The 23094-nt window shown below is 34.8% G+C and overlaps 1 protein-coding gene across 2 annotated transcripts in view; it reads right to left on the bottom strand.

Annotated features, from left to right (window-relative positions):
* The window catches only part of PAPPA2 (pappalysin 2), a 559101-nt gene that overhangs the window by 167775 nt on the left and 368232 nt on the right, over window positions 1–23094 (bottom strand). For both annotated transcript variants that reach the window (XM_074308442.1, XM_074308441.1), the window contains one exon: window positions 21452–21668. In XM_074308442.1, the coding sequence (XP_074164543.1) occupies window positions 21452–21668 (217 nt within the window). The remainder of the gene's footprint in view (window positions 1–21451; window positions 21669–23094) is intronic.

Genomic DNA, 23094 nt, shown 5'->3' with positions numbered 1-23094 from the left:
CTGTAGCTTCCTGCCTGGGCCCACACCCTAAACTTAGGGCTGTTCCAGGATACCTTGGGCCACCCCAGGGAATGGGCTGGGACCACACTGGGGTTGGAATACTCCTGTCTCCCTGGGGGCCTTATGTCTGGGACTGGATGGATGCTGGTCCAAGGTCCCCCTGAGGGTATTAGCAGTGGAATCTGAGTGGGAGGGTAAGGGTAGGTACTTCTAAATTCCTTAAGACTGTTCTGAAACAAGTCGGGATCCAGGAGAACTTGGATTCTTCCTGAATTATAGAACTGGTCCAGTTTAAGAGAATTTATCCTCAAAAAAGTAGCAAAGAGAGAGATGAGATTTTCAAGTGCCAGAGTCATTTGTCTCTAGGAAAGTCCTAGGAGGCTCCAAGAAGATGCTTTAGCATCTGTGGATCTGAAGAAAAGTATCCAGTGTGCTGAATATTCTATTCAAAAACAGAAACAAAAACAAATTAAAAAAAAAAAAAACAACAACTGACAAAACCCAATTAGGATCATGTGAATTCCCTCACATAATTACATCCTTATTTGTATATATCTTTTTGCATGTTTTTATCCTCCATTATATCATAAACCCCTAGAGGGAAAAGACTGTTATCTCTTTTTTTGTATCCCCAATGCTTAGAAACAGTGCTTGTTTTATAGTAGATATTTAATAAATGTTTACTGATCAATACAATGGAAAAGATAGGTCAGCTAGTTCAACTGCTTCATTTTAGAAATGAGGAAATTGAAGGCCAGTTGAGTGAAGTAAATTGTTCAAAGTAATACAAATGATAATCATCAGAGGTCCCCTGACTCCCAAGATAGTGCTTTTTCCACTATATTATGCCTCAGAGCTTCCTACAACTTTTTGTTGCTATGAAACTCCCATTTGTGCATCAAATTTTGCTCACGCCCAAGGACCTATGCTATTGGTTTCCCTGTCTTCTATCACTGTTCTCTTCCCCTGAAGGGTTCCATCCCAGTTATCCTTGGATATCCAGAAGAACCCTAAAGCACATAGCATCTAGCTTCTAGGAGCCATGTCTGCCTTTAGGGGGAAAGAGACTATGGCAATGGCATGACACCATAGCAAATCATTTGAGGAAAGAAAAGCTCAAGAAACAGTGATTTTTTTTTTCACCACCCAAGCTTTACTGCCTTGAATAAACCATGAAATAATAAGATGACTTTTCTATTGTTTCAGACAAGTAGATTTATATCTTATTGCTGCAAAAGTCACTATCAACCCAGTTCAAATGCTTGGGAATTTCTCTAGAAATGGCTCCTATGAAGTATTTTTGGAGAAGGTTAGCAAGCTGGGAAGTCTGGTTTGCTTCCCTCTCTTACTGTGTTTACTTTGTTATCATCAGAGAAATGGTGAAATGAGAAGAAAACTTGTCTCTTGCTTTTGACCATGGATGGGCTCTTGCTGAAGAATCATCTGCTCTATATCCGTGCAAATCCAGCCACCTTCAAGCCCATTCTTGCATATCTATAGACATTGCTAAAGAGCACATAAAGGTGACTATCTCCAAACGGTAGTTCCTTTTTTTTGACAGACTAAAATGCATCAGGAAATATTGCTTTCACTCCAATCCTTCACTCTCCCTCCTTTTCACCTCTGACTGCATCTTAAATGCATTGTAGGAGAAGAGCTGAATCACATTTAGGTGATTTGCACAAACCTTTTTAGGCAAAGAAACACAATGAAATCTCAGGGACCACCCAGAATTTTATCAAAAGCCCATGCCAGTGAAGGAGAGAAAGAAGGCTTGGATTCTCCTCCTCTGAAGGCTCAAATTATAGAGCAGCAATGGAATCTGAGGAACAATGCACTCTTCTGTCCTTGGCCAAATACTGTCACTTATTTTATCCTTCTTCAAACCACCAAAGCATTCCCTTCCTCCATCATCCTTCACATTAATTCACTTCTAACACAAGTTTGGCCTTATCCCTTATTCCCTTTTATATCCAAGATGTAAATAAGCCAGATGGCAGAGTGAAATGTGTTGGGCTTGGATTCAGGAAGTCCTGAATTCAAATTCTTGTCTCCTACTCACCAGCTACATAAATTTTAATCACTCCATTCATCTTTCCTAAGTAGTTTCACATCAATCAATTTTGATAAATATTTAATTAACTGAATTGAATCGATCTGGAACTCCAGTTATCTGAAGGACTTCCAAAAGAAGGCATGTTACCTGTAAGTGTTAAACCAATCAACAACCATTTATTAAGAATTTACTATGAAATATGTAAAGTGCTTAGAATACAATGAAAAGCAAAAAAAATATTGTCCCTTGAGTTGAAGGAAGGAAGGATGGAAAGAAGGAAGGAAGGGAGGAAGGAAGGAAGGAAGGAAGGAAGGAAGGAAGGAAGGAAGGAAGGAAGGAAGGAAGGAAGGAAGGAAGGAAGGAAGGAAGGAAGGAAGGGAGGGAGGGAGGGAGAGAGGGAAAGAGGGAGAGAGAGAGGGAGGGAGGGAAGGAGGGAGAGAGGGAGAGAGGGAGGGAGGGAGGGAGGGAGGGAGGGAGGAAGGAAGGGAAAGAGATTGAGGGAGGGAGGGAAGGTAGAAGACTAAAGTATCATGTGAGAGATGCAGGAAGGGGGGTATGTAATTGGATAGCACTTAAATATCAGTTCAACAGCCCAGGGTAGAAAAATAAATAAGATTTAGCCCTGCTAAATTAGGGAAGATGACATGTATACGGGTTAACAGGTTTTTGTTGAATAAAGATTCTATATTAGTCACAAGATGGGTGTTCCCTGTGAGTGAATAAGATATAAGTGAACCTATATGTGATTGACATATCCATTATAGATGGAAATCTGGTAGTCCTTGGACTGGGAAATTTGTTCCACTTATTTCCAATTCTGGGCTCAGTTTACACCATGCAAGATGGTAACACTAGGAATTCCATCCAAATGTTTTCCTCCTTACTCCTCCCCATCCCTTTAAGGAGGACAAATTTTCATTAAATAGCCAAAACATTCCCTTTCAACAGCCTTGTATCATCAAGATTTTAGAATTCATGATGATTACTGTGGATAAATAAGTAGGATAATGAGGGAAGACTCAAAGCAATCTCACAGCCTAGAAGATGTTGAATTTCTTTCCCAGCAGCTAGCTATGCTTAGGTATGGAATTACCCATCTGAAATAACAAGGAAAAGGAATTTTAAAAGATCTATATTCCTACTTTTGTTTTTAATTTGAAATAGTAGTAACCAACTGGATGAGGGCCATTTCCTGGTGATGAATGACCAATAGAGCCCTCCAAATGTCTGGGCTTCTGTCTCCCCCCAGTTCTAATTCATCCCCAGGGAATATCCCAGGCATTCATTACACTATTATTTCAGGAGTGACAGATTTTTCAACTATATTCATAGGCTAAGCCCAGGGAGTTGTGAAACATGTAGGGTTTGGTAAGGGAGCAACACAATCTCTATGAACCAAGTTTAGCTGGTACTAGATTCATACCCTGAAATGCTTAAATGAAGTCCCCGCAAGGCAAGAAAAGAAATCCCTGGACTAAAAAGAAACTTATAGCCTGGTTCCATTTTATTTAACTCAATACAACAAGAATTTTGACCTGGATCAGCTCACATCTCCTTAAACAGCCTGGTATCTTTTCTTATTCTTTATATCACACTGATGCCAGATTTTATTAGAAGCCCAATCAACTTCAACACTACTGTAGTTCAGAACTTCCAAATTTGAGCAATCTACCAACCTCAACTTCTCTTCATAGCAAGGATTACAATCCTACTCTTAACACATCTGATAAAACCCAGGTTTCCCAACTCCTACACAATATCCATTTTTCTTCACCTACTTCCTCATTTCACTATTTACTCTTCCATGCTTTGTAACTTAGTTTCTGACCTCACTCACCGGAAACGACTCTTTACAAAGTTACCAATGTTCTCTCAGCTGCCAAATATGCTTTTTTCCCCCCTCCCCTCGGTTCTCATTTTCTTGATGTCTTGCTATATTTGACTCACTGACCACCTTTTCCTTATGGATACTCTTTCCTCTCTGGATTTTCAATGACTTTATTTTCAGATGATTTTTCTCTAACTTGTTTGACTACTCCTTTTTTTTTTTTCCTCTGAGCAAGTGGGATTAAGTGACTTGCCCAGGGTCACACATCTAGGAAGTGTTAAGTGTCTGAAGTCAAATTTGAACTCAAGTACTCCTGACTTCACAATTGGTGCTCTATCCACTGCACCACGTAGCTGTCCCTGACTACTCCTTCTTAACTTTCACTATTGACTCAAAATTCACACCTTAACCCTTATGTGTGGTTATAACTCACATCTCTTTCTGGAGTTTTTCTCTCTTCTCACCCCATAATTTCTCTGTTGGTGATTCCATCTCCTTCATTGGGTTTAATTGTCATTGCTTTACAGATGACTCACAGATCTGTATCTCTTGCCTCACTATTCCCTTTCACCTGCAATCTTGATTCACCAGCTTACTATTTGATGTTTCAAATTGAAGTCCTATAGATAATTCAAATTCAATATGTCCTAAAGAGAATAAATTAAGCTTTCAAATCTGTTTCTCTTTCAAATTCCTCTATTTGTCAAAGGGACCATTATTCCATTCTCCCACTTTTTAGCTCATTGTTATCTGCAACTCTTCACAAATTGTATAGTATTTCAAAATTAATTCAATCTGTTCTCTTCTTATTTTTTTTAATTCTAGACCCAGCCAATTGTTGATTTGTTAATGATAAAACATATGTTGATACAAGAACTTTATAGTTTGACTATTCAATTACATGTTATGCCATGAACAATAGGCTTTCTTTATCCCGTTGGTTTTTATGGGATGGATATTTCTGCTACTCTTTTCAGTTACTCATAAATACCTAAGTTATCTAGGATCTCATCTATAGCAGCAGTCAATAAACTATAATCCAAAGCCCAAATGCTGTCCAGAATCTAATTTTTTTGCAATTTAAAATACAATATAACTTTATCTTAAAATGTAAAAACAAAAGCATTTTTAATTCTCAGTTCCTTGTATAAAGTATTCTAGAGCTTAATACAAATGACACAATGCCGTCTCCAATCAGAAGCACCAAGAGATTTATTTATTTATTCAGATTATTATTAGGTTTTTTTTTGGACTAGCTGAAAGATAATTTTTTTTGGCCTCAGTTGTTACTTAACCTTAATCACTGAATAGCTGCACCCTGGGTCTAAATGAGAGCTATTGAAGACCTTAACTTATAAAGGCCAAGGTCTCCTATTCCACCCAGGGCCATCTCCAGCCAACTAGATCTATATCTTGCCACTGGACCCAGTGGCCCTGGAGAGGAAAGCAAGGAAAATGACTTTATACAGCCCTCCCTCACTTTAATCCAATTCACTTGCATGTCATGGCATCACCTCCCTGATATTATAATCCTCTTCAAGAACAAACAACAACAACAACAACAATCAAGTGCAACTCTGAGATTACTATTTTCCGTAACATTGGTAAGTTAATATTTTATGCCTCGCCTGATATTGATGATCAGTCTTTCAAAAAAAGTTACCTGTATAATGTCCTTTAATGAATCTTGAATAATTCTAATGTACGCATGAAATATATCTTGCTAGAGACATTATTTTGCTCTAATTATTGGATATTTTAGTCAACAAAAATCTACATTTGCTTCATCAATTAATTGAAATTAATTGTACAATATGAGATTGACTTGTGACATCCTACCTGTTACTTCTAATTCCATCATCAAGGCTGCTTTTGGTATCCATGCTCACACACAGAGACACATGTATACACACACATACACACTGTTTATACTTGGGAAATAAGGATCAGTTTAGCTGAACTATTCATTGGGAAATAAAATGGCAGTTTTCTCTATGTGGTTACCCTTAAAGTTAATCATATCCATTCTAAACTGCACTATTTCTGTCAAATACATTCCCACTTTTCCAATCTTTTAACTTTGGTGTTTTCCTCTATTCTTCACTTTGTATCACTTGACATAAACAATCAGCTGCCAAGTCATCCTATTTCTAGCTCTAGAACGTCCCTAACATCTGATTTCCCTTCTATTCATTCAGTTAACATGAAGGTAATACAATAGATACAGCACTGGTTCTCAAGTCAGGAAAACTTTAGTTCCAATTTAGCCTTACATATTTACTAGCTGTGTGATTACTAGCTAAGTGACTTAATGTCTTTTGACCTCAGTTCCTCATCTGTAAAAGGAGTATAATAATATCATCCATCTCAAAGGATAGGTATGAGGATCAAATGAGATGATCTTTGTAAAGTGCCTTAAAATAAAATAAATGCCCCCATCTTAATTCATGTTTCAATCATCTCTCACCTAGATTATTGCTACAAACTAATTGGTCTGCCTGCCTCAATTTTCTTCTTATCTCAGTTCTAACTGCTACTAAAGAAATTTTCATTGATTGCAGAACTGATTGTACCACTCTCCTACTTGCTAAATCAGATGACCTACTTCACTTCCCTCATTTATAAAATTAATTGGTTGAACTAAACAACCTCTTTTGTCTGGCTGTTTCCAAATCTAAGACTAGTCTTTGGAGGTTGGAGTGAAAGTTTTAGGCTAAATGGTTCCCTGAATGATTTTTGGCAGGTATAGCTATAGAAATGTAAATATCATAACTGATATTTCTGGAATAGCTCCTACAGTTATCAACAAACTTCCAAAGGACTCTTCTCGTATGGGTTAAGCATTTGTCCAGTTTTGTAGACTTCATAAGCAGAGAACCTTTTAACACATGATGGTGGAGGCAAGCTGTTTTCCAAAAGGTGAACCATGGAGTCAAATGGTCTGTTTTTGAACCTGATTCTATCTCTTGTGACCTGACAGACTTTTTTTGGTAAGTCACCTATCCTTTCAGTAACTTAAATTTCTCTACCTATAAAATAAGGAGGTTTAGACTAGAAAGCCTCTAGATCCTTTCCAACTTTCAGTTCATGATCCATGAAAACTGGGAGGGGGGACCAGAGAACCAGAGTTGTTTCTCATCCTCTCCTGTTCTATTGTACACAAATCTTTCTTGGAAAAATAAGTTGGGCAAGAAGGCTAGGGAACAATTTAGCAGCTATAATTCTTTCCTTGCTTAAAAGAAAGGAGGAGAAACAAAAAACAGATTCCATGGTAATTTACTAAACTGCTTTGGGGAAGAAGATAATCAGATGAGTAGGAATACAATACATATTTTATTTCTATAGTGCCTTTCCCAGCAATGAGAGAAAGCACTTCCCATCATCAGTGAATCTTCAAAGGAAATCCTTGGTTAAATATAAATATTAAAAGCCAAAAGCTATACAAATACTTTACCCTGTACCTAAAAAAGAAAACAGAGGGAACCTAGGCTTTATTAGAGCATCTTATGGGAAATAACTCAAAAAATTTGGTGGTAGGCTCCCTAAAGAAAGGAAAAACCTGAAGAACTAAGAAGGCCAGCATAGAGCTAGTCAAGTAGGAATGGGGTCATAGGAGATTAAAATCCTACTCCAAGTAACTTATATACAATAGGGATGGTTAAAGTAACAACAATGAGGATTCCAGGAAAAAAAAAAAGTGAAGCATGAAACAGAATGACAGATAATAGAAATGGAATGATGCTATTACAAAGATTAAGTTCAAAGACTGATTACAGCAGGGGTTGTGATGCCAAGAGGATTGTATTCTTGGCTCTGGCCCTTACTGAGAATCAGTAGACTTTGGTTCTCTCCCAAACTCCACCAAAAACTTACTGTGACCTGGGAGAAATGTCTCCATGTTAAAGTTTGTCATTCAAATGATGGATACAATGATATCTGCTTGAATCCCTCCTCTGGTAAGTTTTTATACTCATTACTGAAGTAGGGATACAGAAATATAGTTAAATCCAGACCAGACAGTAACTTTAAAAATCAATTACTTGTTTTTGACTTTGCAATGGATACTATGTGGCTTTTCTTTTTTGAGCAGCAGCAGATATCTTTTAAATTATCTTTTTTAAGGTAAATAAACATATAGTTTTGAGCATACTTTGGACTGTGTGAGAGGGTACTTGTTAGTAGGGGAGAAAGTCATAATAGCACTAAGAATTCATTCCAAATAGTCCAAAAAGTATGCCACATAAGCAAAAATATTATATGTGCATATGTATATATATATATATGTATATATACAATGTTTATAGACATTGTTGTTGTTTGTCCTTCATTCTCAAGGAGAAACCATGACATCAGAAAGGTAATGTCTTGACTTGCAAATGAATTGTATTTAAATGATGTAGGGCTATGTGATGTCACCAGTCTCCTGTCTCTTACAGAGTCTTATGGGTCCAATGGCAAGATATAGAACAGGACAACTATTATGCCAGAACTCTGAAGAAGTATACTTGAAACAAGGTGTTAACTCAGTGGAATTGATGAGATGATGGTTCTCTAGTTCACATATATTCTTAGTACTTTAGTATGGTGATGTAATGATTCTCTAGCCCACACATACTCAGTGTACTGTAATGCTATAATCCATACCAAGTTATTTAAGGGCTGAGGACTGGAAATGAGACATTCCATTTTTGACCATCCTCCTGGTGGCTCTCCTGTCTCCTGCACTAAGATCAAGACTGGATTAGACTATGACAGACACAGGCTGTAAAGGAGACTTGAAGGAGACAATGAAGACTGTAGACTCTATTCCTGACCGTTCCTGTGGTGTCTATTATGCTGAGACCAAAGCCTGTCAGAAGGACCTCCAGAAAGTTAGCCCGAACATTACATAGATCCCATACACACACACACACACACACACACACACACACATGTATATGTGTGTGGGACAGTATCAATCACAAAAAACAATCAGACTCTAAGAGTAAGAAAAAGCAAAAAGGGGGTTATGATGATCTCCCAAGAAAGGACATCTCCCATTTAGCAAGGTGTTTGTCAGCAAAAGGAGTGCAAAGAATAACTTGCAAAATATAATACCCTGAATGCAGAAGCCCCCACCCCCACCTAGCCTTTTCTTCCATTGTTTGGGGGAGTCCAGACTTACATTCTAATTGCAGAAATCTAACCCAGAAACAAAAGAATACAAGAAAATAATAATAAATTCTTAATTTAAATTTCCCCAGAGAACTGCAATACAAGCAGATAAGAGAATTCAAAGCTATCATCACCTTTAAACAAAGTATTTAAGTGCTAATTAAGAGGTAGTGGGAAACAGGAGGGGATAAATATCTGCAACTCTATTTGTTATTATAAAATCTCAACAAAGTTATTATAAAGTCTATAGTTGAAGGCTCTATTCCCATGGGAGTGTCTTTACTCAGTTAATTCTACACACATGTATATATGTATGTGCATATCCACATATATGCAGATACTTAAGATGACTGCTGATAGTAATTTCTTAATTACCTATAATGAATTAATTTCCTTAGTGATCTCCCACCAACAATGGGGCTATATATGGAAGAGCATGAGTAAAAGCTTGAATTAGCATATATGTGCCCAACATAGTATGTCTTTGATGATATTCCTGGAAAAGAGAAAATAGAAGAAGACAGAGGGGACAAAAGCATAAATGATAAGAACAACAACAAATATTCATATAGAAGAGTTCAAATTATAGGAGGACTAGGAACAAGCGGTGTCCCAGAAAATGAAGGATAAATTATCAAGAAAATAGATTGTGGTTAATAGTTGGCATATAGATAGTATAATTGATATGGATCTAGATTTGGAGTTGAGAAGTCTTGTGTTCAAATTTTGCCTTTAATGTTTACTAGGTTTCTAGCTTAAATACTTGCTGACTCTGGCAATTCACTTAAATTCTATCTGCCTTAACTAACTCATCTGTAAAATAGGGATAATAATAATATTTATTTCCCAACATTTGGACAACTGAATATTGCAGTGAGAAGAGCACCAGTACTGGAGTCAGGAAGACTCATCTTTTAAAGTACAAACCTGGTCTCAGACATTTACTAACCATATGACCCTGAGTAAGTCACTTAACTTTTTATGCCTCAGTTTCCTCATCTGTAAAATGATCTGAAGAAGGAAATAGCAATCCACTTTAGTATCTCTGCCAATAAAACCCCAAATGAGGTCATGAAGAATCAGACATGAATAAAATGACTGAACAACAACAATAATGACTTCACAGGATGCTGGTGAAGATAAAAAGATAATATTTTAACGTATTTTGCAAACCCTAAATAACTAACAAAAATAACTAAATAAGTAAGAATAGCTAGCATTTATATAGCTCATTAAGGTTTTCAAAGAACTTTATATGCATAATTTCCTTTGATCCTCACAGCAATCTTGTGAGTTGGCTTTTGGTATTACTGCCCCTACTTTCCACATAAGAAAACCAGAGTTTGAAGAAATTAAATAACTTCCCCATGGTCACAAAGCTAGTAAGGGTCAGAGACAAATTCTGCCTGAGTAGGACAGAGAGTTCCATAAAACAGTCTTTTCTTTCAAGAAGTAGTCCATAGTAATGGGTGAAGAAGACAAATACACTAGTAAATTTAATAGAAGTGGGGAATATGAATAAATAATAAGAGGAGAGTAAACACAGAGATTTCTGTAATGTTTGAAGAGAATAAAGGGTTAGATCTCTGTATGTCTATTAAGAACACATAAAGAAACTGGCACCTGAGGTCAATTCTTAAAGGAATAGGCAGAGTTTCTAAGGGCAAAGATATGGATGTTAGAACATTCTTAGCATAGGGAGAAATATGAAAGAAGACAGAGAAGTGGTCAGAAGGGAGAAGTCCAGGGAATAATAAGACTAAGGAGCAAAATTAGAGCAAAATTGCAGATTACCTTGAATATCAAATTAAGTAGTCTACAAATTATCCCATAAATGAAGATGAGTCATTTGAATATTTGGGAAAGGAATAGTGCTAAAGAGACATTAATAATAAGGCAGCAGTTTATTGAGGATAAATTGGAAGAACTTGGAGACAAGGAGTTATAAGATTAGTGCAATAGTGTAAACAAAAAATGATAAGTGATCAAATTAAGATGGTAGGAATGAAAATGGAGCACAGAAGCTAGATAACTAATTATTCTGAAAATAAAATTGATAAGATGCAATAATTGATGAATTGTGAAAATAGTGAAAGAGGAAGTAAAGTTAAAAATCCAAGTTTGAGCTAGGACCTTAAAGGTCATAGCATAACCCCTGTCATTTTACAAGTGGGAAACTGAGAAGTAAATAATGAGTTGCCCAAAGTCACACAGGAAGCAATAAATTTCTTTGACCCCAAAAATCTCTCTCTCTTTTTTTTTTAACTGAGATGGCTTTCATATTTCAAACTTAAGTGACTTGCATAAAGGTGGATCTTTCTGCAGAAACTTGGGAATTAAGAAGGGAAGGGTTTAAGGGGAAACAATGGGGTGATAAGGCTTAAGTAGACAGTTTGGAAGAGACACTATGGGTAATGTCATCAGGAGCCTGCTAGGGATAAAGATAATGTTTGCCAAATAGCAATGAAGGCCCAGCAGGGGTTACATAGCATGAATTTATATCAGAGCCAACTGACCCAGTTTCATAACATTTACCAGCAATTCTTGGCAGTTCAGGAACAAAAGCAGAAAACAAGTTGATTCATAGTTTTAAACCCAGGAAGTTTATCCAGGAGTTTGGAATTGGTAAACCAAATATTAAGAAACTGAGGACTATTGAAATGGCTACCAATGAATTTAAAGGCCTGAGCAGGGAGAAGGGAAACATGAAGTCAGCTTGCAAGGCTGGTAGAGATTTAAGAGACCAAAAGTTATAATATAAGGAGAGAGCAGGTTCAAAAAGAATAAAAGAATGGTTCTCCTGTTGGTGTGTGAATTATTGTACATGCTGTCAGACATGATAGGTATGCTGGTTGGCTTTGCTGAACTTTTAATATCATTCTTAATATCAATATAATTTAATATCATTAATACTTTAATATTATTATCATCATCACTACAATCATTGTTGTTGTAGGGTATATTTGTAGGCAGGGAAGGGAGATGAAGGGTAATACTGACAAATGAATGTGATATAAGAACTAAATTCATCCATAAAATTTTTAATTAAAAATAATTATGGATTGGAAAATATGGAAGCTTGTGATAGAAGACAGGAATTTTAGAAATGGAAAGGAGAAGGAACTGATTTAAGAACTATGATAAGGCTGAGAGCTTCAAAGTTTTAGAATGATATTGGAGGGTATATCTTTCCAGGTAGTTATGAGTTCTAAAATATGGTTATTTTCCTGAGTTACAAAACTTTAGCAGACATGGAGGTCAATGGAGCTGAGGAGATCAAGCAGCTCTGAAGCCAGGATTTTGGAATGGGCACCAATATAAGAACTGACATGCTAGAGGGATTATGGGGGAGAAAAATTAGTTTCACACTAATTGCCAGATGACAAGAGAGTTAAGAATTATAGACTATTCTTCCTTAAGTTTAGATGTTAACAGAAGAGCAATAGAATGGTAGCTTGAGTAAGGTTTAAGGTCTTTTTTTTTCTACTATAAAATAGTAAAATCATTGAATATTGCCTATCTTTCCTGACCTTATATTATAGAATCCTGAACTTCCAACAAGAGACTACCTACTGTGTAGAGTCTTAGGCAATCCTCTGGTTCCTAATGTACTAACCTTCTACTATGAGATATGTTATAAAATGATAAGTGATAGCAAGTTTTATGTCATAAAACCAGGAAAAGAAACAACCTTCATTTGCTGGCTTATGGAGGAGGAAATGTTTTAGCTAGTCTTGAAGGATGGACAAGAGTCCAATAAGCAGAGATTGAATCCAAAAGTGGTAAGAATATAGGTTAACACATAATACAACTATGTGGGGAAATATGAGGGTAAAAACTATGTATAGTGTCTCTATGTTTGTGTATATGCATATACATGTGCAGATATATATGCAAACATATACATATTAATAAGTATACATGTATATATAATATATATATATATACATATATGCATCTATGCATATACGTTTATACAAATATATATAAATACACATACCTCAAAGAGTTGTTGTTAGAATTATAGTAGATGATGGCCATTAAAACACTTCATAATAAAAATTATATATAAATGTGAGGCATTACTTTTATTAATATGAAAAGAGTAATGAAAAATTCAGCTTTTTCTTTAAAGACATAAATTTGATAAAATGTAAACCTTAGGAACCATTAAGATTTTATATTGATGAAAGGCTAATTTTTTTTCTGACTCAATTTGCATGTTTATGCTGAAAAAATTAAATGACGGCATTTATACTATTGCATGTTTGCCTTGGATACAAAATGAGATAAAAACATTAAAAGGAAACATGAATTTCCAGTCTATTTTGAAATCATATTTTTTAAAAATGATTATTATTATTAAGTTGAAGGAAATCCAATTTTGGAAAGGAAAGATAGGTACTAAAAATATAAGGAAGTAGCATCTTATGTTCAACACAGTTACCCATAAAAGAAGTGTTATGGAAGCAAAGGTATAGGATTTTCCATCCAAGATGATTCAGATATCAGCTATTCAAAGCTTTTAGAGTTGCAGCATCCCTAGTCCTCTTTTCCTTCAGGTTAAAGGTCATCACTAGCCCATGGTAGTGAGGATAGCTCTTCCAGGAACTCTGATTCAAGGAAACTGGAGAAGGGAACTTAAGAATATGGAACTGGGGAATTTCTCAAATGGCAGATTTGAGTCCAAGACTTCGCATATACTGCAAGTCAATAAAAATAAGTTTATTGGAATAATTCTTAGTAATTCAGGCTGATTTTTTTGGTAAACTTTTGCTTAAGCAATTATTCATAAACCTATCTCTGTTCATTATTTTCCCCACTGAATATAAGTCCAGAGTTTCTTTAGCTCCATAGTTTCCTAAGGACCAATCTGGAGTACTAGGGAAAGACCCATGACCTTAAACTAAAGCTAGCTTCTAGTCCTGAATCTGACTGCAAAATATTCATGTAACCTTAGATAGTCTTATCTTTAATCATCACAAGAAAGGATTTAAATTGAAGCCTCCTTTTTTGATAACTCCCTCAATAATACAACTATGGACACAGGAATCCCATGTAGGATAAACATCCCCAGATTAGAGGATAAAGTTGAAGACTGCCCTAAAGGAAAGCTTCTTTGAGAAGAGAGCAGAATGGCCACAAGACCTTAGTAAAGGAGATTGTGGAAGCCTAGACTGGAGAGGGAAGCAAGGATAATATATCTTGATAGTTAGCAATAAGGGAGAAAAGAGAAAGAAGAATAACTCTCATGTCAACACTTGAGACAAATATCCTGATAACCCTATGTAACTTCATTTTCTGAGTCCAAATAAGGTACTAATTACGATAGGCAAATTTATCAATTTTTATTAAATTTTGAATCATTAATATCTACATACCATCTTTTGCTATGTCAAGTAAATCTGCTGCTTCCATTTCCTAAAGAAGGAAGAGCGTGGTACTTGAAGAATGATGGATAAGTGGGCATGGTTACTTAGAGACAAAAGTTTCAATTGAAAGACTGTATTGCTCAAGGACTAAGGGAATTCAGGTCATAAGGGGTAGGATGGCAGTGGTCAGGAATCCCTTTGTGCCCAGAATTTGAGGGTTTCATAGTTTATAGTGTGTTCATATATACAACTGTGTTTGATATAGATCTGCCTATACAGACTCGTGCCTAATTTATTCTTTAGTAAATGCACATGGCTTAAGAATCTCAGTCAGCTCCTCCAGTACCAGAGAGAGAAACGAGTGTCTGTCAGCTTGCCTGTTAACATGTTACCCTATTACACTGATTTGCTTGCTAAGAGTAAGCAGCCAATTTGCACTGCTTCTGTCAATCACATGTGGCTTGGAAACCTCCATGCATTCCAAATACATTCTGTGTAAACTAGAGAATCATATCCTATTTCCACTGGTAAAGATGCACGCACATAAAAGTTGTTTTTCATACAGTATCATATCAAAGAGGGGAAAGAGGAACCAGTACTGATCAGTTAATCACCCTCTCTGTTAGGACTAGGACAGGCGGGTTTATGCATTCAGATTGTTGCTGCACTTACAATTCTGTGTCTCTGAGCTATGCGATGTAAAACCTAGAATAAATAGTCTTCACCTCTGGATAATCTGTAATGTGCTGATTTCTTTGAGGTTCCTATGAGATTTGATCTCATTCTGAATAAATATAACTTACTATTGTGTGTTTTATCAAAAAGAAAAAAAAAACCCTCCAGAGGCCACTGGAATGAGAGTGTTCATAAATTTCAGCATATCACTCAATTGACTTTCAGCAAAAAATAATAATAATAATAAAAGAAAAATGAAAATCATTTAAGAGACTGAATGGACCTAGTATGGGATTGGACAAAAACCCCAAGGAATAAAGTTTAACTTAGCAGGTTAACAGGAGTTTTGAGATAGAGGGAAAAAGAAATAGATAATTTTTCCCATTGATGAATTGAGTAAAAAAAAAAAAAAAAACAGGATATTTTGGAACTAAATAAAAGTTCTATCCAAACAAAAATACAAGTACCTGCCATGCTAATGCTAACAGATTGTGTGAGATACTGTTCCTTCAGTTCTTCTTTCCTTCCCCCCATAAAAAAACAGAAGATGCCAAACTTGACTTGACATGTAATAAAAAATGCCTTTCTGTATAAACTGTGGACTAATAGGGTGCCATATATTAAAAAGTAATATAAAGTGAACTTGAACTCTTAATAGCAGGACTGATATAGAAAAGGAATAAGGATGACCAAATAATAACTATTATTTAGTAGGAGCTAGTTGGAGGAAGAAATGATAATAATAGATTATTACTGTAAAACCTATTCATTTATTTATATTTGTATTAATGCTATTTATAACTGATGTAGCCTTAAATCACTCAATCACATTGAATCTCAGTTTCCTCATCAGTTAAATGTGGGATTTAGATATAATTCATCAGCCTTTATAATATGTTTGTATGTGTGTATACATATATGTGTATATATATATATATATATATACATATATATATATTATCAACACAACTTCAACAGAATGAGAAATTCCAACCAAAATAACTATAGAATGTATAAAACATAAATTGCTTTACTTATTCCAAGCCATACAAACCAAACAAATAAAAGATCCTCTGTAGATCTAACAAAGATAATTACAAAATTTATCTGAAAGGATAACAGATAAAAAATCCCATGAAAAAAAATTTTTTTTAAGGAGTGGGAAGGGAACTTAGTAACAAATGATCTCAAATTATATTATAAAACAATAATCTTAAAATTATTTGATATTTATTTTAAAAAATAAAAAAGCTGAGCCCAAATTATAGTAGCAAATAAACAAAGAAGTATAGTATTCAATCAACTCAAGAGTTCAGTTACAAGAGTAAGGAATCAGTATTCAATAAAAAATAGTTGGGAAAACTAAAAAAATAATCTAACAGAAAATGGATTTGGACTAACATCTCACATCATATTCTACAATAATAATCAAATAGATACAAGACTTAGATATAAATCTTAGATGTCACATAATAAATTAGAGTTCTGTGATGAGGTTGAGGTGGCAAGTTCTTAATCAAGTAGGAGGTATATTAAAAGTGAAAGTTAGCTGATAAATTTTGTCAGTGAATTTCTTGATAGTATTCAAAATCTATGGAGAAATGATTCAAATGTATAAAAACAAAAGTCACTTCCTACTAAGTGAAATAAGATATCATCAGGCAGTTCCCAAAATAATGAAAACAAACTATCAATAATCACATGGAAAAATTACTTCAAATAATTAATAATAAGAAAAATGCAAAATAAAACAACTCATGTCTTTTTTTATCTTTTGTTATTTTTTTAGGTTATATACATACATTCATTTTTTTTACATATTTCCATACAAGTCGTATTGGGAGAGAATAAAAATCAGAAGAAAAAGGAAAATCCATGGACAAAAGAATAAAAAAGAGAAAATAGGATGTATTGATCCACATTGAATCTCCATAGTTCTCTCTTTGGATGTAGATGGCATTTTCCATCCAGAAGTTATCAGAATTGCCTTGGATCTCTGAATTGCTGAGAAGAACCAAGTCTATCATCATTGATTACACAATCTTGTTGATTCTATGTACAATGTTTTACTTGCTTCACTCTGATTAGTTCATGTAAATTTTTCTAGACCTTTCTAAACTCATCCTAGTCATCATTTTTATAGACCAATAATATTCCATTATTATCATATAATATTCAGCCATTCTCCAATTGATGAGTATCCATTCATTTTCTAATTCTTTTCTAGCACAAAAACAAATTTGCACATGTGGGTCCTTTTCTTTCTTTTATGATTTCTTAGGGGTACAGACCCAGTAATATACTTCATGCCCTTTTTAATTGGCAAATATGACTAAAAAGTAAATAAAATGTTAGATGGGGCATGTGAGGAAATACACACTTATGTATTGTTGTTAAAGCTGTAAATTCATCCAACCATTCTGGAAAGCAATTGAAAAATATATCTAAAAAGCAACTAAACTGTTCATACATTTTGAGTGATATTACTACTAGGCATATATATACCCTAAAGAGGCCAAAAACAGAGAAAAATGATCCCTATTTGTAAGGATATTTATAGCATTACTTTTAAAATTGCAAACAGGAAGCTAAAGGGTTGCCTAGAGAATAATCAAAAATATGGTTTAGGAATATAATAGAATATTATTTTGCCATTAAAATGTTCAAAAGGATTGAGACAGAGAAACTCAGAAAGGCTTGTAGGAACTAACAAAGGAAGCTGAGCAGACCCAGGTGAACAATTTGTATGATTAAACATCAAAAAACAACTGTGAAACAAGTACTACTATCAATGCAATAGCCAAACATGACGTCATAGGACTAACGATGAAGTATGTTTCTCAATTCTTAACAAATAAAAGTGATTGACTAGAAAGGCCAATGAAACACATATTTTTGGACATGGAAAATGTATGGGTTTGTTCTGATTGGCTAAGTTAACTTGTCACAAGAGAGAGTTTATTGGACTGCCAGTTATTGTGATATGAAAAAAATGTTCTAAATTATTTTTAGTAGAGAAATAAATGAAAATTAAATCTTGAATACCACCTCATACTTATCAGAATTAACAAATGCTGGAGGGGGTGATAGATATACTAATTAACTATTGGTACAGTTGTCAACTTGGTCCAACCAACCATTCTGGAGAACAATTTGGAACTGTGCCTAAAGAGCTATTAAACTGCATACTCCCTGTATATTCAGGAATAGCACTATTAAATCTGTACTTCAAAGAGATCAAATAAAAGAGAAAAGGACATGCATATACAAAAATATTTATAGCAGCTCTTTTAGTGATAGCACAGAATTAGAAATCAAGGGGATGTTTATCAATAGGTTAATGGCTGGACAAATTGTGGTATAGAATTGTCTTGGAGCACTATTTTTATATTAGAAATAATGGGTAATGGGGCTTCAGGGGAAAAAAAGTGATAAGACCTAAATAAACTGATGAAAATTGAAGTGAAAAGATCATTATGCACAGTAACAATAATGTTGATCAACTGTGAAAGACTTGTCTATTCGAATCAATACAACAAAATCAAAAGACTCATGATGAAAAAAGTCTATCCATCTCCAGAGAAAGAAGTGATGAACTTTGAGTTTAAATTGAAGTATAATTTTCTGACTTTCTTTTCTTTTGTAATATGGCTAATATTAATATGTTTTGCATTATTTCACATGTATATTTGATATCATTTTGCTTTTCTTCATAGTAGGTAGGGAAGGCGCAGAAGGGAAAGAATCTAGAACTTATAATTTTAGAAAAGAAAATCCTAAAAACAAATAAATAATTAATGAGAGAATAAAGCTGTTTGTAATTTGGGGATGGTGCTGAAAAAACAACAAAAGTACGTATGTTATGATACTAAAAGTTTAATATGTAATCCTTTTATTCTCCTTTTAATATATTTATTTTAAAACAAAGTAGAAAAAAGATTGTCATGTGCATAGCAGAACATGAGAGGATTTTGTTCCCTTTTGCATAAGGAAATGTGCAACTTTGTTATTGCTTATAAAATGAGGGGGATGAATAAACTACATGATATTTAAGGTCCTTTCCAATTAAATCCTATGATATTTACTATCAGATGAAAGAGATACAGGTATGAGTTATGAGTTGATTTTAGACTACAAGATTGAGAGAATTAAAAGATTAATAAAACAATAAAGAAATCAATTGGCAAGCATTATAATTTGTTAGTCATTATGACAGGTGTTGAAGAGGAAAAGAAAGAAGAGTTTGAGAAGAAAGAAGCAAAGAAGGAGGAAAAGGAGAAGAGAGAGGAGGAGAAAGAAAGAGAGGAAGAGGAGAAAGAAAAAAGAAATTTAAAAGTACATCCACTAGTTATAAGACATAATTTTCAACTCAACTTGGCTAGTGAGAGGAGATCTATGCAGAGGCCATTAACAGAGAAAACTTCAAAACTAGAGCAAAACATAAGTCTAAGATATTAGGAGAAATATAAGGGTGAGGGCAATATCATAAAGGGAAGATAGCTTCAGAGTCTCAAGATATAAGATATAATTCTAGTTGAAGACTGGAATTGGAACAAGTGAAGACCGACACCATTTTTTTTTTTTTTTGCAATAAGATCCATAGTTTAGGGTTTGGAATTAAAGTAGCATTAAGAATAAAATCTGATAAGTGATCATTCAGAATGAAAAAGGTGAGAAAGAGTAGAAATAATTCCCTACATGGAATAAAAATAACCAGTAGTCTTTTACGGTTGGGCAACATCACTCTTTTTAATGATAGTTGTCCTGTTCTCTATTCTTTGTTATGTTCCCTGTGTGATACAATTCTCAAACTATAACTAGGATGGGAATACTAAGTATTTGCCCTAAGGGACCATAATGTGGAAGGTTCTAATAGTATTTGCAGTTTTTGAACAATGCAGAAATATGGGATCTTAGCATCTGGTTAACATGGAAGTTTTGCTCTACTTCAAATCCTTGGCCATATTCTAGCTGAATTCCTCTCCAGCCTAGTAGGTTAGCAGTATTCCCTATCCTCGGATGTTGTAACATCCTAGAGTCTTTGTCCACAGAATATCCTGGGGTCTCCTCCAATCCTTAAATACATTTGCCTTAAAAGTTTATTAAAGGTCATATTTCATGCTACTCACCTCAGGTGCATTGTGTACTGCATGTCCCATATACAAAAATGTTTAAAGTCTCTGGTTAATTCCTTTCTGAAAATTCCTAAAACAAATATCCACAGCCTCTTAGGGAGAGGAAGAATGGGAAGAATGGTGGAAATTATCTGAGTTCTTTCCATATAGGAATCCTGGGAATTAAAAAACTCAGAAATGAAGAGAAATGGTGACACTGGAAATCCAGCACATTCTGCCAACAAGTTTTTAGCCTAAAAGAGAAGTGGTTCCATGAGGGAATGGTTGTGAGAAGATGGAAATGGACCTCACTTTATAGGCCCTGGCCCATGCTTCATAATGATAGAAAAATATTTTCCTCTGCTTTGGATTTTCAATAATTATATTTATGTAAGATGTGCTCCTTGAAAAAAGAATTTATTAGTTGCCTATAGCACACAAACTACCATGCTAGATATTGTACTTTTTTTTAAATAGATGAAGCATGGATATCACTCATCCGCATTTACACAACTATGCATGTACATATCTGCATGTATATACACACATACACACACACATATATGTTTTCATTGGTGTGGGTACCCTTTTTGTTAGTGAAGTTTGCAATTATCCTATAACTTGGTTAAATGGTATAGAAAAGATAATGGGGCACAAAAAAGTCTTTCTCATTCAGTCAGCCTGATGAAAAATCTTTCCTGTGTTTTGCTTCATTAATCCTAAAAGAGATGAAAGACAAGTTCTTGGCATCAAAGTCTCCCCAAACTTCCAAGACCCAGTCAAATTTGAGCTCCACTGGCATTGACTTTAGAAACCAATGTGATTTTCATGTCACAATGAAGCATTCGAGGGGGAAATTTTTATACATACACACACACACACACACGCACACACACATACACACCCCTGCAAGCTGATTCAAGAAACAACCAGGGAAATTGTATGAGTAAAGAAAGGCAGGATGGGAAAGGCAAGACATGTAAGGAGGATAGTGATCAAATATCACTGAAATAGAAAGTGTGTAAAAGGGAATAATGAGATATAAATAGAAAAGCCTGACCAAGCAAAGAATAAATTCTAAAATACAATACTCATGTTCTCCTTCATAAATGTTGACATCCTATTTTTAGTATCCTGAATAATTTTCTTTGTCATAATTATGTAGTTATAACTACTGAACACCTTAAAACACAGACTTCACTAGCAAGAGGTTCTTAATAGTGAGAAAGAAGAGCATAAGGAGACTGTGTACCTTGATTGTTGGTGTCCATGTCCTTCATGCCCCGGGATACAGTTGTTGGGGACTGATGGGTTAATATTTAAGGAAGTCCTTAGAGCCACTGCTGAGATGCCCACAAATGGTGAAGAAAAATTAAGCAGCACTGCGGTGATTCGGTGAAAAAGAAAATTCAGATTGTGGGTCACATTAATTGCCAATGGGTTATGTTGGCATGATAGTTCATAGGTTCCTGCAAGGGGAGAAAAGGAGGCTATAAAAGACCTTCAAACTGTAACATCTGACCAGGAAATGGGAATTCAGAGCAGAAAAACCCAGTTTTTACTAAATATCTTTTTAAATTTTGTGTTTAATAAAATATTAAAAAATCCAGCTAAACCCATGCCCACTAAATGCAATCACTGTCTATTATGCTGTTCATCTCTGAGAAGAAGATAAAAGGAGGAGGGAATACAAGTTCATGGCAGGGAAGAAGAGCAGCACACGTGGTAAAGGTAGAACCATAATCTTGATAGATGAACTTCCTGGTGGACTCAGTAAGTTTGGAGCTTTATGTGCCAGCAAAAGGAACTTTTTTAATTCTGGTGATCTGATTGGCTAGTTTTCCCCAACTTTCTGGAATATGTTATTTTAGAATTGTAATGCTGAAAGAGTCTAAAATGGGACCTTTCTGAACATTTTAAATGCCAAGATCTCTTTCTCAACTAGATCTTTGTGGTAGTTTGTGCATTTTGTTCTGAACCGGTCCTTTTGGAAAGAGCATGAGAAAAGAATAACCCATACTAAATGTTTGTAGGTAATCAGTGATTCTCAACCTTTTTTATACTGAGATGGAGAAATGACATGTTAGTTTCTCTCTGGATAGTAAAAAGAAACCAAGTTATTAGTTTACTCAGGAGCAGTTCCTTGGTGTATTCCTTTAAGGTTCCTTTCATTCTATATCAAGGAAGGATATAAACCCAGAGAAGAGGAAAGTAACTCCTCAAAAAATATTTTCCCTCCATATTTAAATTATAATTTTAATGTTTTCATAACCATTATTTGAGCTTATCCTCACAGTTGTGTTTCCTATTGCCTACAGAATAAAATATTAACACTTTTTTAGCTGTTAAACCCTTCCTAATCCTACAATTTATCTTTCCAGACTCATTTTCTATTATACACCTTCCCACACTTTGCAATCCTTCAAAGGTAGCCTACTGTTCTTTCCTTAGGACACTTCATTTCTCATCTCCATGTCTTAACATTAGCTTTCCTCCATATGTAGAAAGTATTCCCATCTTTACCTTTGCCTAATGGAATCCTTCAAGATATGAAGCATTTTCTGATGCCTTGAAATGTTAGTGTCATCCTTATACATACACACACACACACACACACACAAAATACACACTTTTGTGTATGCATATATGGGTATATATGTCTGTACATAAATGTACATGCATGGTGCATGTAGAATTATATAATATATATTGTGAATGTATGTATTTGTATGTAGTGCCCTACCATATATTTAACTCCATTGTTGTATTTATTCTCTTGTTATTAGTCTGTATATACTTATTATCATACAGATATGTCTTGTTTTTGCCTCTCTAACTATAATATAAGCTGCTTGAGAGCAGACTGTTACATTTGTTTTATTTGTAATCCCAGTA

This window comes from Sminthopsis crassicaudata, chromosome 4 (assembly GCF_048593235.1).
Source record: "Sminthopsis crassicaudata isolate SCR6 chromosome 4, ASM4859323v1, whole genome shotgun sequence".
NCBI classification, from domain to species: Eukaryota; Metazoa; Chordata; class Mammalia; order Dasyuromorphia; family Dasyuridae; genus Sminthopsis; species Sminthopsis crassicaudata.
This window is presented reverse-complemented; position numbering and strand designations above follow the sequence as displayed.